Below are 16,526 nucleotides of genomic sequence, written 5' to 3' on the forward strand. Positions count from 1 at the left end.
CTTGAGTTTGCGAACTTTTGAACCTGGTGGTATGCTATTTTGCGGAAGAAATGGCAAGTAATTATGTTTATCGTGCAGTTCTTTTGGATAAACAATATCAACCTCGTACATCCGCCCTATGGGAGAATTCTCGGTCAAATCGTTTAATCCATCGAGTGATGGTTTAACCCACTTGAAGTCGCCATAAGGCATGAATCTGCTCATTGCCCAGCCATAAAGATTGTTACCTAAAGTTTAAAAAGTGTATTTAACTGAATAATTATTATTTATAAATAAACTTACAGTCCTGATAAACAAGCCATGATTTGGGGTCTGATGGGTTATAAACTGGTGTTTTTTCATTATTTGGTTTTGCATACCGCATGCTGGCTTGTGTAAGTCCACCTCGAATACCTATAAAAAACGTAATTATATTTTATGTATATAGAAATAACACAAGTCCAATATACTAACCATTATCAAACATGAGAAGCATGTCATAATCTGTTAGTAAATCCAGTTTTATCGCTGTGTATTTCAACATGGCATCAAAGGAAAATGCTGGAGCTGTATAGTAGTACGCTGGGTCTAAACAGTAAGTGTTTAAGCATAGATCTCAAAAATTTTCGAAAACGTCAGCCAGAAGTAAAACATCAATTTTTAAATATAAATCTGGATACTCGCCCAGCGTTTGACAATTGAAATGGTTCCAGACCTTTGTTGCAAACTGATATTCAGTATCTTCAACGTGTTCTTCTGACAGAACGCTATAAAAATCTTCTATTGGTGGTAAAGAGGTTTGTTCGAGCTTAGACCAATCATCAGTAAAGTCGTAAGGATAGACACCTTTACGGGTTACCAGTGGCATATCGTTATTGGAAAAATGTTTTTCGGTTTCTCGGAATTTCTTCAAGTCTGGTGTAACCAGGTTTGTGGCTAGAGTAGACAAACGCGTGGCCATGAATCTAAATGTATCAACGAACCGGATACTGAATTTATTACTGATATATTTGGAAAACGAAATAAACTTTTCTTCGCTGTTGGGGATTCCATTTATTCTATTCGAATTATAATCAAGTTCTGTAATTATGAAGTGCGCATCGTAGTTGGAGAGGTTGTGGAGAAAAACTGGTACGTACTTTGGTCGTACAAGACTTAAATTACATTTATTGCACAAAGTCTGTCTGAATTTCCCGGTCAAATGATCGTGATCGCGGACACGGGTATGGATATTAACATCACATTTGCATAAATTACATTTAAAACAGGATTTATGCTTAGCCATGTCTTCATCGGTCATGATTAAAGTTATGTTTGTCTCCAGCAACTTTTCTATTTTAGCGGCCACATCAGTGATATTCTCCATAAAATGCTTTGCCACGTCTTGCCTGCTTTCACTTCCTCGATAAATAACTGGTTCAATTGGTATGTTAAATTTTCTCAACAACTCTATTGGAACATTTTCAGACGCCTTAACTAAAAATCCATAACTCATTGGACAATGTTTTTGAATGATTGTTGTGTTTTCCCCTTTTTTCTCATCTGTTTTTATAAGCAGTGCCTCGAAATCAGCGTAAATAACTATAGGATGCCTCTGTGCATTTTGCCATGTGGTGAATTGTAGAACATCACCCTCTTTTGGCATTATTGGCCGTACGGGTTTATGTGGTCCACATATTAGCATGTGATGTTCAAGTGCCGCCTGTCCACTTAATTTATACTTTAAATTCTGTTTGTCAAACGATGTAAAGCATCGCTTGCAGAATATAACTTGACCTTTATGACAAGTTTTTTGTGAACGAAGTAGTCTTGAAAAATTTGAGATGTACGTATAATGCATATTGTCATTATCCGTCACTAATAATAGATCAAAGTGATCTTGCTTCTCATTATCCACGACTTTGAGTGGGAAAACCTCGTATGATGGGAACTTTTTGGGCGGCTGCAATCGTTTTTCAAGTCCGTAAACATTCACAGAAACGTTATGATTATTTTTTTCAAACTTGCAAATATCAGTCAGCGGTGTTGGGAAGGAAATGCCTTCAAAACTATATCTATTCTCATGATCAGTATAATTTTTATCGACTCGGAATTTATTTTGTACTGTCACATGTTTTGCTAATATAGCCCATTTATAACATTGTTGGTCTATATTTTTAGGATTGATTATAGCTCGTTTGTCTGCGATCGATTTAGGTAGTTCTATATACGACGAACCAGACATTGGTGTATATTTATAAATGCCTAGCAGTAAACCGTCAATAGATTGTAACGTAAACCCACTTCCGCGTGAAGAATAAGTTTCTTCTTCAGCTAATAATTTCTTAAACGATTCGTCAACTAAAGTTTCGATACTTGAAGCCTAGTAAATTTCTCTAGCTGAAGTTTTAAATGCTCGATTTTCGGATGAATTTTCTACGTTTGGGCGATTATATTTTGATTCAAGTTTTAAATTAAATTTAATTGGCATATTATGTTTATTAATAGTTTCTAGCAATGCTGATCCGACGGACTCGAAGAACTCTGGATAATTCTGTATGTTATTCAAATTTTTATAATAATACCATACAACTTTACGGTTGTGGGCTGATTGAATTTCTATAAATCCTAATGTGTTTACACTTTGTAGTCTTACTTTTTTTGCTTTTACGGCGGTATAAGTATTTTCAGTATGTTTACGTTTATTACCCATGTTCGTATAATAACCTAAAATTGCAAATATATCTGAATTATTTATAATACTAACATGTCGTATAATAACATTAAATTGTATACATATCTAAATTAATTATAACATGATGTTTAATAAGAGTTTAAAACTAACATTGTGCAGTATCCCGTTCATTTTCAAATGCATCCAAGGCAGCCATACATATATGATCATCGCGTTCTAAATCATCGGTTATCGCATTACAGCATTCATTATTTTGATTTGATGGTCCAGCGTGTTCATTAGGTACGTGAATTTGAGGAGATATTTCAATAATGTTATTCGCGGGCGCGATTTCTTTGTAAAATTGTAAATATATCTAAATTATTTATAACTCTAACATGATGTTTAATAAGAGTTTAAAACTAACCTTGTGCAGTATCCCGTTCGTTTTCAAATGCATCCAAGGCAGCCATACATATATGATCGTCGCATTCTAAATCATCGGTTATCGCATTAGAGCATTCATTATTTTGATTTGATGGTCCAGCATGTTCATTAGGTACGTGAATTTGAGAAACTACTTCAATTATATTATTTATTCCTTTGTAAAATAATTAAATTATTGTAAAAATATTTAATTAAATATATTATATACTTACGATGAATATTTTTCATATGACGAGTACGATTTGATTTGTTGGTAAATATCGCAGTACACATAGTGCACGAAAATCGTATGCCCGCATGTTTCTTTTTATGTCTATTTAAATTATCTTTTCGCGTAAAAGACGCTGAACATGTTTCGCAATTAAACATTATGACAATATATATATATATATATATATATATATATATATATATATATATATAATATTACACACACCCGGAAATATTAAAATAACGTGTTAAAAACAAAGATGTTTGTAGAACGTTTTCAATCGCGCTATATTCTACGCTACGCGATTAATGCGTTAAATAATATACATGAATAATATAATATGAACCAATGATATCGTTATAGAACGGCTGGAGATCTACTGTTAGAAAATCGCGAGGTGTTATTCTACTATATAATGTAATATAAGAAAATGCAATTTTGCAGAAAAATATCATAAAGGTGGGATTTATGAGAGTCACACGCTACGATAATATAATGCATGATAATATTAATAATAATATATAATAAATTTGTCATTATATATATATTAATGATTTAAATGTATATGTTGCAAATATTAAATGCTCTATGGATACGTATATAATGCACATGATAATGTGTGTGTGTGTGTGTGTGCGTGTGTGTGTGTGTGTGTGTGCGCGCGCGCGTGTGCGTGGAACAATATAGGTATAAAGGTATTATAAGTCTGATGATTGATGAGTATGCGTATATAGATGTACATTACTAGAAAATATAACAGTTAGTACCCAAAGATCGGACTTGTAACCGCTGTGTTATATTCATGTAATATTAAATTACAGATAGTACCTACTCGTAAACTGTATAATATTAAGTTCGCGGTATTTTGTTCACAGTAATGTGTTAAGTGATATCTGTTTAGGGTATAGAACTGCTCGCAGGAATGTGATAGCGTACCTATAATTAAATATACTTCACTTAAATGGCTAAAATAATATGCACATAATTGGTCTGGTGGACCAGTGGTATTATAGCAGTCGTCTGTGAGGCAAGAGATTCGAGGTCGAGTCCTGGACAATCGAAATAAATTTTTGCATTATTTCCACTGATAATAATAATATTATACGTCACAACGGCGGCGGCGGCGTCGAGTAGTTGGATGTTTTGGTGGGGTGGAGAGTGGTGTACCGGTTGCGGCACCTATGACCGGGCGGGTGGTGGTGGTGGGACGGCGGCACCTGTGGCCGGGCGGTGAGTAGGAGAGGTGGTGGTGGTGGTGTATGATGATGATGAGGAGCGGTGTACCGGTTGCGGCACCTACGGCCGGGCGGGTGGTGGTGGTGGGACGGCGGCAACTATGGCCGGGCGGTGAGTAGGAGAGGTGGTGGTGGTGGTGGTGGGGATATGGTGGTGGGACAGGAGCGTCTAAACACAGAACTGAACCGTGACCGTTTTGCGCATGCGCTAGTGACATTTCATAAATTGAAATCTCTTATCTGTTATCAGGTTATTACAACCATCTTATCTTATATCTATGATTACAACTTTTAAAAAATAAAAATCGTTTAATTATATTCAAATAATATTGCAATTTTGAATTTACTTGTATTAAATATACCATAATGTTGGTCTATTTGCATACATTTGTTTGAAATATAGTCTAAAGTCTTTAGTTTCAGGATCATTCATCAGTTTTATTTCATCAGATTATTTTTCATTACACTGCCTGTGAACAAGACTTATATTATGATGTATAATATTGTTAAATTTGTATCAGGTAATAATATGTTATAAACTTATATTATTATATATTTTTAATTATTAAGTTTTTATGTTTTATAGGAAAAAATTGAAACTAAATGTAATGAACCCAAACTAACAATTCTTTATAAAGATGGAAGATTGTATGCTTTAAAGAAACAGAAAAGTAAATAGTAAATTGTCATATTATTTTCTAAATTAATAAGAATGGTAAAAATATTAAAAATTATTTCTCTATAACAAGATATAGAGTAAATGTATAAATAAAAAAATAAATAAATAAACATTATATTATGTCATGGTGTTACCTGATACACTAGAAAAGTGCATTATTTCTTCTTTTATACACATTCCATGTTGTGTATTTAGATGTTCAATAAGCAATTTTTTTTTTGAAAATGTTTTGTCCATGCAAGATATACATTTAGTTAACACTTTTTTTTTTGTTTCACTACTTACATTGTGTTTATTTAAAAGATGTCTGGTCAATGAAGACTTGGTCGAAAATTCTTCTTTGCATATATCACAATTAATCGCCATTTTGAACATAAAGTTAAAATAAAATAGGAAACTTTATTTTTTGTTTAATACTATACTGTATACTTGATCAAAGTTGCCTGTCATTATGGTGTGATCATAACTCTCATGTAATTATATATAGCTATTTATAAAACTTTTATTAGGAAAATTTTAGTACTGTAAATAAAAGATAAATACAAGATCCAATAAAAATATTGTATGTAATAATATGTTTAGGATTACCATGATGTTATAAGAATTGAAAATGAGCTAATATTATTTTACAAAATTAATTTCCACAATTGTATATTTGTATTAATATTATTCATATTTTTTTATATAGGTAAACAGTGATAATATGTCTTATGAAAAATAATAAAAAATTCTTAATTTTTATTCATAATTTAAATATATTTTTTTTATTCTTTGATTATCTAGAAAGGAAATAATAGGTCAAGAAAATACAAAATATAAATCTAATATAAAATAATTAAATATGCGCTTTATTAACTTAAAACATTTTACTAACATGTAATATTTAATTTATTCTAATAACAAAAACAATTTTGTATTTGAAAATTCATTATTTATGTAATTATAAAATTAATAATTCATAAATATAGATTGACAATCTTTCGGATCCATAGCTCCAAGAGCAGACAGCGTCCAATCATCTATTGTATGATGTAACATACAACATGTTGTCTTGAATATTATTGTTGACATTGACATTGAGTTTGGCTGCCATCTTACACTATTCTGCGTATAACTGCTATTAGATTATAATTAAAACCATTATTAATTAATTTAGAAAATAATATGACTATTTACTATTTACTATTTACTTTTCTGTTTCTTTAAAGCATACAATCTTCCATCTTTGTAAAGAATTGTTAGTTTGGGTTCATTACATTTAGTTTCAATTTTTTCCTATAAAACATAAAAACTTAATAATTAAAAATATATAATAATATAAGTTTATAACATATTATTACCTGATACAAATTTAACAATATTATACATCATAATATAAGTCTTGTTCACAGGCAGTGTAATGAAAAATAATCTGATGAAATAAAACTGATGAATGATCCTGAAACTAAAGACTTTAGACTATATTTCAAACAAATGTATGCAAATAGACCAACATTATGGTATATTTAATACAAGTAAATTCAAAATTGCAATATTATTTGAATATAATTAAACGATTTTTATTTTTTAAAAGTTGTAATCATAGATATAAGATAAGATGGTTGTAATAACCTGATAACAGATAAGAGATTTCAATTTATGAAATGTCACTAGCGCATGCGCAAAACGGTCACGGTTCAGTTCTGTGTTTAGACGCTCCTGGTGGGACGGCGGCACCTATGGCCGGGCGGTGAGTAGGAGAGGTGGTGGTGGTGGTGGTGGTGGTGGCGTATGATGAGGATGAGGAGGAGGATGAGGATCTTGTGATTGAATTCTCTATTTTATACTACTGATGACCCTGCCATGACCATTAACGTGGTCACTTTTTGTGTGATAAGAGTTGATAATAGTTTATCTAATAATTGTTATTGTTATTGTTACTGCAGATTACAAGTTACAACCTATCATGGTTGATACGGAATGGCCATTGAAGTGTGTAAGTATTTGTTTTTGTTTATGATCAATAAACGTTTTATCAATAACGGGCTCAATTACATTTTAATTTAGGATCGTCGTGCTGCGGTGTTATGCGTAGCTGATGACGCCTGCCTTAAAACTATATTAGACAAAAAACTGGACATAGCGACCCACAGGAACAAAACTCCTCAATTCTTTATCGAAGATGCTGAAATTCGAATCATAGAAAGACAAGCACGAATTTATAATGATTTTTGTATGAAACCAATCCCATATACCATAGTCAGACACGAACGGTTTGACGAAGTTAATGGTAATTTATAGTGATATTTATATATATTTTTTTAATAAGTAATCTTTATTTAATTGTGCTTAAATTATGTGCGAAGGTAGTGGCAATTAGGTACATACCTAAAAATACTGTGTTGTTTGAGTTGTGCGGGCAACTGTATGCGGTCAGCGACCATTTTTTAATACCAGGAGTAAATGACTTCTCGACGGTGACATCAAGTATAAATGATAAGGACTACATGTTCCTTGGTCCAGTTGCCTTCATCAATCACGATTGTAGTCCAAATGTTCAGTGGCACAGCCGAAGTAAATCATTATCTTGTGTCAAGACAATTAGAAACATTCTAACAAACGACGAAATCTTAGTGTCCTATGGACACCACTATTTTGGTAAAAATAACATTGAATGCAAATGTAAAACCTGCGAAAATAATTGCAGGGGATTCTTCTCAGTAAAAGAATGTAAGCACTTATATTTACCGCATGATGCTCAAATTAATTTCAACATCTATACATGTAGCATTGTTTTGATTACATTATATTTTTTTTATTACAGCAGTAAGTATGGATATCATTCAGGAGGATGCAGTGACACAGCCAATGGGGATAGACTCAATTAATATGAACAAAAGTGATGATAATAATAGTGACGACGACGATGATGATGATGATGATATAAGTGGTCCTAGCAATTTGAATACCAATACAGGTAATAACAATGCTCACCTAAGCTTTTTGTTTATGTCATTTATGTGATTGTAGGGACAATATTTATTATAAAATAATTTTTCAAATTTATGATATATTATCATACATATGCTGCATGATGCTACAATATGTCCCAACTTTAAATTCAAATATCTACACCTGCAGCATTGTTTTTAATACATTATATTTTTTTTATTACAGCAGTAAGTATGGATATCATTCAGGAGGATGCAGTGACACAGCAAACTGTGAAGCAAAGTGTGATAGACTTAATTAATATAAACAAAAGTGATGATCAGAATAGTGACTACGACGATGATGATGATAGCAGTGATTGTGAAAATCATATATCAAATGATAATGGTAATAACAATGATTACTGTATATTTTATTTTTATGGAAGCATCATTTGGATTTTTTTCATTTCCAGTTAATGCATACCAATGTGACCAATGCCAGAGAACATTCAAATTTCATTCATGGTTTAAGAACCACAAGACCGCCCACATTGCAGTTGGCATACATCAGTATAACTATTGTCCAAAAAAATTCAAAAGAAAAGATAACCTACAACGGCATTTCTTAAGCCACTTCGGTGGCGTCAACTTTGACTGTACCCAATGTGGTCAGTCATTTAATTTAAAATTTAATTTATCCATGCACATTAAAATGATACATTCAGGGATCCATTTACACAAATGTTCTCAATGCGAAATGAGATTTAAAGATGAAAGGAATAAACGGTACCACGAAAATGTAAAGCACAATAATGTGTATCCTTTTGTGTGCCCTTGCGGAGCAAAATTCGGTGCCCCAAACCTTTTGTGTCGTCATAGAAGAAAAAATGTAAGTTATCATAAATATCATAAATAACTTATTGTCTGGGGGACGGTGTGGCCAGGCGGTATAAGGCGTCGGCTGCGACGCGCACCGTCGCCGGTTCGAACCTCGGTCACGGGCGGCACTTCTCTTCGGACAGTCACGGTGTCTGGAGAGAGAGGCCGCCATCCCCCCACCCGGGCATGGCAGAAACCTACGGGTGCCCATTCGAAATTCTGCCAAAACAACCACGTGTTTACAACCTACAGTACCTTCCCCTACAGTACCACAGGCTAATGACCTCAGTTGTCGAAGCCTTAACCCCAATAAAAAAAAAAAAAAAACTTATTGTCTCAAGCCAAAAAATAACTAATTGATTTATAACCATTTCATGTTTCAGGAACATTAATCATCATCAAAACCGCCACTCCGGAAATAGTAGCAGATTATTTTTAAGACATTAATTAGTCATGTAAATGTATTATAATATTATTAATTAAATATATAGAAAAAAAATTAATTAAAAAAATATTTATACTCTTCACCCTGCACTCTGAACCTCAACACAATACTACGTTTCGTTTATTATCAATGTCTAATAGACTGTGTAGTGTGTCGATTTAGTTTACATATTCATTTATGTGTCATATGTGTTTGTAATGATTTTAATTGTCAAAAAGAACAATGAATTTTCTGCAGGTGTAATGTAATGTATATTAAATGTAAGCAAGTACCCAGTAGTACGCAATAGTATACAAGTAATATAAAAAAAAAATACATAAGTACATCATTGTAAAATCAATACATTCATCGTTAAATTATATGAACGTTTACTTATTATGTTATAAAAATGTAATGTAAAATAATACTCAAACATAAACATCATACACTTATAGACCTGCTATGTACTGCAATGATTCTGAAAAAAAAATTAAGTTTAATACACTAACATAATAGTTTTTTTATAAAATTGTATAATCACCATTAATTTGCGATGACGGTATAATTCATTTGGAGCATGGAATCTGATATCGCATACAGTACATTTAAATGGCATTATTCCAGTGTGGATTCTGTTATCATGGTACTTTAGTTGCCTAACGTCACAAAAGGTTTTGTCACATTTTGAGCATGAAGAAGAAGAAGCATTACTATGCTTAGTTTTCATATGATATGACAAGTTGAATTTTAAATTAAAAGTTGCCGGACATTTTTTGCATTTGTATAATATGCCACCGAAATGTATCGTTAAATGTCGTCTCAAGTTATCCTTACGTTTGAACACTTTTGAACATTTGTTACATTCAAAAGTTCCTGTCCCGTGTGTCAATTGATGCTTCAGGTACCATGACTCATGTTTGAATGTAGCTTTACAATGACATGTATAAAACGACTGCAATTGTGTTCTACCCAAGTCTCCTTTGGAAAATGCGTCGCTAACGTCAATTGGAGTTAACTCTAAATCACAGCCACGAAATTATCGTTACATTTTTGACCAAGTTTTGTAAAGCGGCAGGTGCTGGCCAGTCCAGTGCAAGTGGACGTGAAAAAGCATCAACTACAAAACCTGACAAAATCACAACACTGCATACTACACAATCGAAGTTCAAAAGACCTAAACCAATGCACGCTAATGCAAATGAACAAAAAAAATCATTCTCGTGTCAAGTGTGTAAGGCAACACCGGAACATTTATTTATTTATTGTCCGGACTTCAAACAAAAAACACCAGCCGAAAGACATCAGTTGATAAAGGATCTCAATCGATGTTACTTGTGTTTCAGTGAACACATGTCGGTGGACTGCAAGAGTACACGAGTGTGTGAGGTGTGTGGGAGACGCCATCATTCTTGGCTACATTGGGACAACAATGCAGTGGAGGACCAATCAAATACTTTATTGTCCTCTGTAGGCAATTTGCCAATACGCTCACAAGTGCTCATGTCTACCGTAGAAATTCTCATACAAGACGCCAATGGGTGTTATCAAAGAGCACGAGCATTGTTAGATTCTGCTAGTGAGAGTAGCTACATGACCGAAAGTTGTCGACATAGACTAGGTGTATCGCGGCAGAAGTGTCATTTAGCAGTTAGTGGCATATCTGGAGTGAAAGTACCCACGATAAAAGCTCGAGCGCAAGTAATTATTCGCCCTGTACGACACCATGAACCGCAAATGACAATCGAAGCGTATGTAGTAACACAAATTACCGGATGTACACCGTCCAAACATATACGAGATGCAGATTGGGTGCATCTAAAAGATCTAGCCGATCCAAATTTCAACGAACCATTACCTGTAGACGTACTGCTAGGCGCCGAAGTTTTCCCCTACATCATACGAAGTGGGCGACGGGAGAATTTACTAAGTGAGCCAGTTGGTATCGAAACAGTGTTCGGTTGGGCTCTAATGGGAAACACTGGTAACACTAATCCTAAGAGAAGCACTACGTTATTAACATCTTTGGACAGTGTAGATCTTGTGTTACGACGGTTCTGGGAAATAGAGGAAGTACCAAATGCGTCAAAGACGAGTCCGGCAGAAGAGGAATGTGAGCGTATTTATCATTCTACGACTACACGAGAATCAGATGGTCGATACGTTGTACATTTACCATTCAATTGCAAACCGCCGCAGCTTGGACAGTCACGACAAATGGCCCTCAACCGGCTTTATCGTTTAGAATCCCGACTAGATAAGTTGCCGCAGCTACGACAACAATACAATACTGCCATGCAGGATTATCTCGATAGCGGTCACATGCAAATAGTACCAGAAGCCACACCCGAACCGGAACAGGCTTATTATACTCCACATCAAGTAGTGATTAAACCTGACAGTACTACTACAAAAGTGAGAGTTGTGTACGATGCGTCAGCTACTACTTCGAACGGGAAGTCGTTGAATGACAACCTTTATCCTGGTAAAAAATTACAACAAGACTTGCCGGGTATAATCATCAGATTCCGGGTACATGAAGTTGTGGTTACAGCTGACATTAAGCAAATGTTCAGGCAAATCATCGTTACTCCCGCACATAGACAATATCAGCGGCTCCTTTACCGATTTCAAAGTTCAGAACCTATTCAAACTTTTGAAATGACCACTGTGACCTTCGGCCAACGATCTTCACCATTCTTAGCAATAAGAACGCTACTTCAATTAGCGAGCGACGAAGCAGGTGGCTACTCGGATGTTCAACGAGTTCTGCGTAACGATCTGTATGTGGACGATGTGGTCACTGGTGCCGACTGTGTAGAAAGTGCGCTTCGACTTCAACAAAATCTCATAAAAGTTCTAAAGAATGGGCAGTTTGAACTACGTAAATGGTCCAGTAACTCGGCTAAGGTATTAGACGCCTTACCCAAAGAACATCGACAAAACCAAGAGGTGACTAACGGAGGTGAAATTGAGTTTACCAAAGTACTTGGTTTAAAGTGGGAGCCAAATAGTGACGTATTAACCTATCAACACCAAACGAATCCTATACAGTTTAGCAAACGTCATATTTTATCGGAAATCGCGCGTATTTACGACCCTATTGGGCTGTTAGCGCCTGTAACCACTCATCTCAAGAAGCTTATGAAATATTTATGGTCACTGGGTGTTGGATGGGATGACCCATTGCCCCAAGACGCGATGGATGCTTGGAAGTGTTATCACAATGAATTACCACTAATAGGACAAGTACGAGTGCGACGACAAGTTACTTGCACCGGATCGACCTACGAACTACATGGATTTTGCGACAGCTCGGAGATTGCCTACGCCGCTGCTGTGTACATCTTAGCTCGAAAACCAGACGGGACCATGCATTGTCAGCTTCTAATGGGCAAATCAAAAGTAGCACCCGAAAAAAAGTTGTCCATTCCCAGATTGGAATTATGCGGAGCACTACTCCTCGCTCGAGTTATCACTTATGTGCGTACCAACCTAACTACATTACAGATAAGCCGCACCACTGCCTGGTCGGACTCAACAGTAGCTCTAGCATGGATAAAAACACCAACTTCGAAACTAAAAACTTTTGTAGCAAACCGTGTTGCCCAGATACAGCATATGACGTCACCAGATACATGGAGACACGTGCCAACTGCACATAATCCGGCAGACTGTGCATCGCGTGGTTTGACCCCAGGAGAATTAGTCAACCATACCATGTGGTGGATGGGGCCAGACTATCTGAAGAAACCAGAGGAGTTATGGCCTAAAATCGACATAATCGCATCAGATGAGAACGAAAAAAATGAACACGTTGAGACCAAAATAGTTACACTGATGACTACTGAAACCATAACCGAATGCCCACTCCTATATCAATCGGACAATTGGCCTAAAATTCTGCGTTTAACTTCTTACTGGCTTCGAATGCGCGATTGTTTACGGAAGAAGGCCGTGCCAGATAAAGCTGTTCCACCCGCCACAGTGGAGACAACCAATGCGATGTGGGCTCTGGTTCACTGGACGCAAAGAGTTTTCTTCGCAGAAGAGATAGAAAACCTGCGGAACCACCGTAAGTGTTCCATAAAGTTACGGACATTGGCCCCTTTTTTGGACAAACAGAATCTACTTCGAGTGGGAGGACGCCTGCGACATTCAGATTTGTCCTACAATGGAAAATACCCAGTGCTTTTGCCCAAAGAAGCTCGCTTGACGGCAGTTCTGATTGACTACGTGCACCGTAGTAATTGCCATCCAGGTCCCAACGCAGTACAAAACATTCTGCAACAGTCCTTTTGGATAATATCGGTGCGAGGTGTTATCCGAAAGAGAATACATCGTTGCATACCTTGCTTCCGAGCTAGTCCTCGGTCCCCATAGCCATTTATGGGGAACCTTCCACGTGCGCGTTTGGACCACGTAAAAGCCTTTAATAAAACCGGCGTAGACTTTGCAGGTCCTTTTAATGTAAAGGCCGCACTGTTACGAAAACTTCGCATAACAAAAGCATATTTGTGCGTCTTTGTGTGCATGTCAACCACCGCAGTGCATTTGGAACTCGCATCGGACCTTTCTACACCGACGTTCATGGCAGCTCTAGATCGGTTTCTCGCACGTCGAGGGCAATGTTCGGACATGCATATTGACTGTGGCACGAATTTTACTGGTACTCAACGGTATCTGAGTGAAGTTCATGACATCATCAGTTCGCAGGCCTACACGCGTCATGTAACTGAGAAGCAGATAACATGGAATTTTAATCCACTATCAGCCCCTCACATGGGTGGAATGTGGGAAGCAGCTGTTAAGTCGGCGAAAACATTGTTGAGAAGAGTCATACAAGATCAAATACTGACATACGAAGAGCTGAACACCATTTTGCATCGAGTAGAAGCGTCTCTAAACTCACGACCCCTAGGTGCATTATCGTCAGACCCCAATGATTACACGCCGTTAACCGCTGGCCATTTTATATCGATGGGACCGCCGGCTAAGATACCAGTACCAGACAACGAAGATCGTCCGGTCTCCGTCAGCTTGCGACAACGATGGACACTGGTCAAACAAATCCAACAACACTTCTGGCAAAGATGGCAGCGGGAGTATTTAACAACGTTGCAACCACGCAAAAAATGGCTGAAAATAGCCATAGACCTCCAGGTGGGTCAACTTGTTCTAATCAAAGAACCATCACCAGCCCTCACGTGGAAAACCGCGCGTATCGTGGAAGTTTACCCATGAACGGATGCCATAACCCGGGTCGCTGATGTCAAGTTGGCCAACGGCACCGTTCTACGTCGTCCCGTGGTTAAGCTGTGCCCTTTGCCACTATCCAATTGAAGGTCGCTACTTTCAAGGAGGCCGGTATGTTCGGAACGTGAAGCAGTTATACGGCGTCCCGGTTCATATCGGCAAATGCGTTGCTGCAGTATGCAGGCCGCCCGGCACCTATGACCAGTACCGTTCGGCCTACCGTCCGACTCACCACGTTAACTACCGACCGACCGTTCATAGCCATTGTTACCGTCATCGTTTTGTGTATCATTCTGAACATATACCGTCATCACTACCAGTACCGTCCACCAACCATACCTTGAGCCGTTGATTGTCCAGCGGACTGCTGTCGCCCAACACGGTTTTTATATACATATATTTTGTTATTATTGTGTTTATACCGTAATTAGTTTTTACCTAACATTATTATTATTTATTGTATTAATTATTGCCCTCCGCTGGCCAGCACTATTGTGCCCCCTACTTCACCTAAAGTATTAGTTATTATTATCATTTTTATTTGAATAGTAGCACCCGGTGACACCGTGGCAAACATAAGTTGTTGCACCATTATTTATCCTTTTGATCTTACATACCGATTATACAGTCCATTCCTACCTCCGATCATTTACAGAAAAAATCATTAAAAAAAAACCCTGTCTGGGAATACCTACAATTACAACTATGGTTTAACATAAGTATAAGATATTATTACTTATTATATGTATTAAAAATAAGCTATTACAATTATTGTTTGTTTTATCTACAAAAACTAATAATATTTAAATTATGTTTAATAATCTTACACTGAAGAAGAAGGTGTATTATCCAACATCGATGTTGATGGTGATGACTGATAATCACTTTGACTTTGCGAATCAGTTTGTTGAGTATTACCTTCGTCTTCATCAGTTTTATCAACATTATCACTAATAAACCAAAAACAATATAAATATATAATACAATATACAATATTTATTACACTTAAATATTTAATTGAATTACAGTATAAAAAATAAAAAGCAATCATAAATATTAAATGGTAAGTATAGGACATAGGTATATATCATATATGTCATATGATCATAACTCATAAGTAGGTATCCTTACTTTCCAACAAGAGATTTTAAATTTTTAAACTCCAAATGAATGTTTGGGTGGTGAGACCTCAGATGAGATATTAAATTGCTTGTATTTCCACCTTTAGCTTCAAACTGTTTTTTACACTTATTACATACACCTTTATCTTTATTATTTTTACTAAAGTATATCCAAATTTTTGAACGTTGCTTGGCCATACCTGAAAAATAATTAGGGAAGTATTTAAAAAATAGATAGTACTTAACTTATAAGAAATATAAAAATGGTACATACATTTAATTGAAAAATATGTTTATTAGGGACAATGTAGCTCACCAAGCAACAAAAATATTGCTTGGTGTCTTAGGTCGGTATAGATAGTACTTAACTTATAAGAAATATAAAAGTGGTACATACATTTAATTGAAAAATAAGTTTATTAGGGACAATGTAGCTCACTAAGCAACAAAAATATTGCTTGGTGTCCTAGGTCGGTTAAATAAAGAGTTACCAATCATTCGTTTTCAGAATGATTGTGATATGAAATTTTGGTGATAAATTGAATGTTTGGTTTTATAATTGGTTGAAATTATAAATAATTTAATATAATATAATAATAATGACCAGACATAAAATTCTAAAAAAAAAGTACATTTTAAAGTGTAGCTTTATAGTTATACATGCATACTCCAATGTGAACCAAGGTACAATACCTACATGTTATAGGTACTATGGCATGAACCATTTTTAAGG

The 16,526-nt window shown here is 35.7% G+C and overlaps 3 protein-coding genes, 1 long non-coding RNA gene and 1 pseudogene across 4 annotated transcripts; 3 read left to right on the top strand and 2 right to left on the bottom strand.

Moving 5' to 3' along the window:
* Positions 1 to 595: 595 nt before the first annotated feature.
* Positions 596 to 3,352, bottom strand: LOC149063133 (uncharacterized; annotated as a pseudogene).
* LOC107171975 (uncharacterized) lies at positions 3,067 to 9,444 on the top strand. The gene is made up of 8 exons (XM_089216311.1): positions 3,067 to 3,191; positions 7,130 to 7,179; positions 7,251 to 7,473; positions 7,550 to 7,913; positions 8,008 to 8,160; positions 8,361 to 8,522; positions 8,590 to 9,005; positions 9,379 to 9,444. The coding sequence occupies exons 3-8, from the start codon at positions 7,471 to 7,473 to the stop codon at positions 9,385 to 9,387; spliced, it is 1,107 nt and encodes a 368-aa protein (XP_089072437.1). The 5' UTR covers positions 3,067 to 3,191; positions 7,130 to 7,179; positions 7,251 to 7,470; the 3' UTR covers positions 9,388 to 9,444.
* On the bottom strand, positions 6,032 to 6,880 carry LOC149063134 (uncharacterized). Its single transcript, XR_016189423.1, has 3 exons — positions 6,545 to 6,880; positions 6,395 to 6,479; positions 6,032 to 6,321 (listed from the first exon to the last, which is right to left on the bottom strand). It is a non-coding gene; the product is annotated as an uncharacterized LOC149063134 (long non-coding RNA).
* Positions 9,445 to 10,601: 1,157 nt separating the features above from the next.
* On the top strand, positions 10,602 to 13,799 carry LOC149063135 (uncharacterized). Its single transcript, XM_089215525.1, has one exon. It carries the CDS (start codon positions 10,602 to 10,604, stop codon positions 13,797 to 13,799), a length of 3,198 nt encoding a protein of 1,065 aa, XP_089071651.1.
* Positions 13,800 to 13,805: 6 nt separating this feature from the next.
* On the top strand, positions 13,806 to 14,660 carry LOC107171976 (uncharacterized). The gene has a single exon (XM_015522238.2). It carries the CDS (start codon positions 13,806 to 13,808, stop codon positions 14,658 to 14,660), a length of 855 nt encoding a protein of 284 aa, XP_015377724.2.
* The last annotated feature ends 1,866 nt before the right edge of the window (positions 14,661 to 16,526 follow it).

The sequence above is a fragment of the Diuraphis noxia genome, unplaced genomic scaffold (genome assembly GCF_037042655.1).
Source record: "Diuraphis noxia isolate RWA-SAM2 unplaced genomic scaffold, SU_Dnox_SAM2 contig0001, whole genome shotgun sequence".
Classification (NCBI taxonomy): domain Eukaryota; kingdom Metazoa; phylum Arthropoda; class Insecta; order Hemiptera; family Aphididae; genus Diuraphis; species Diuraphis noxia.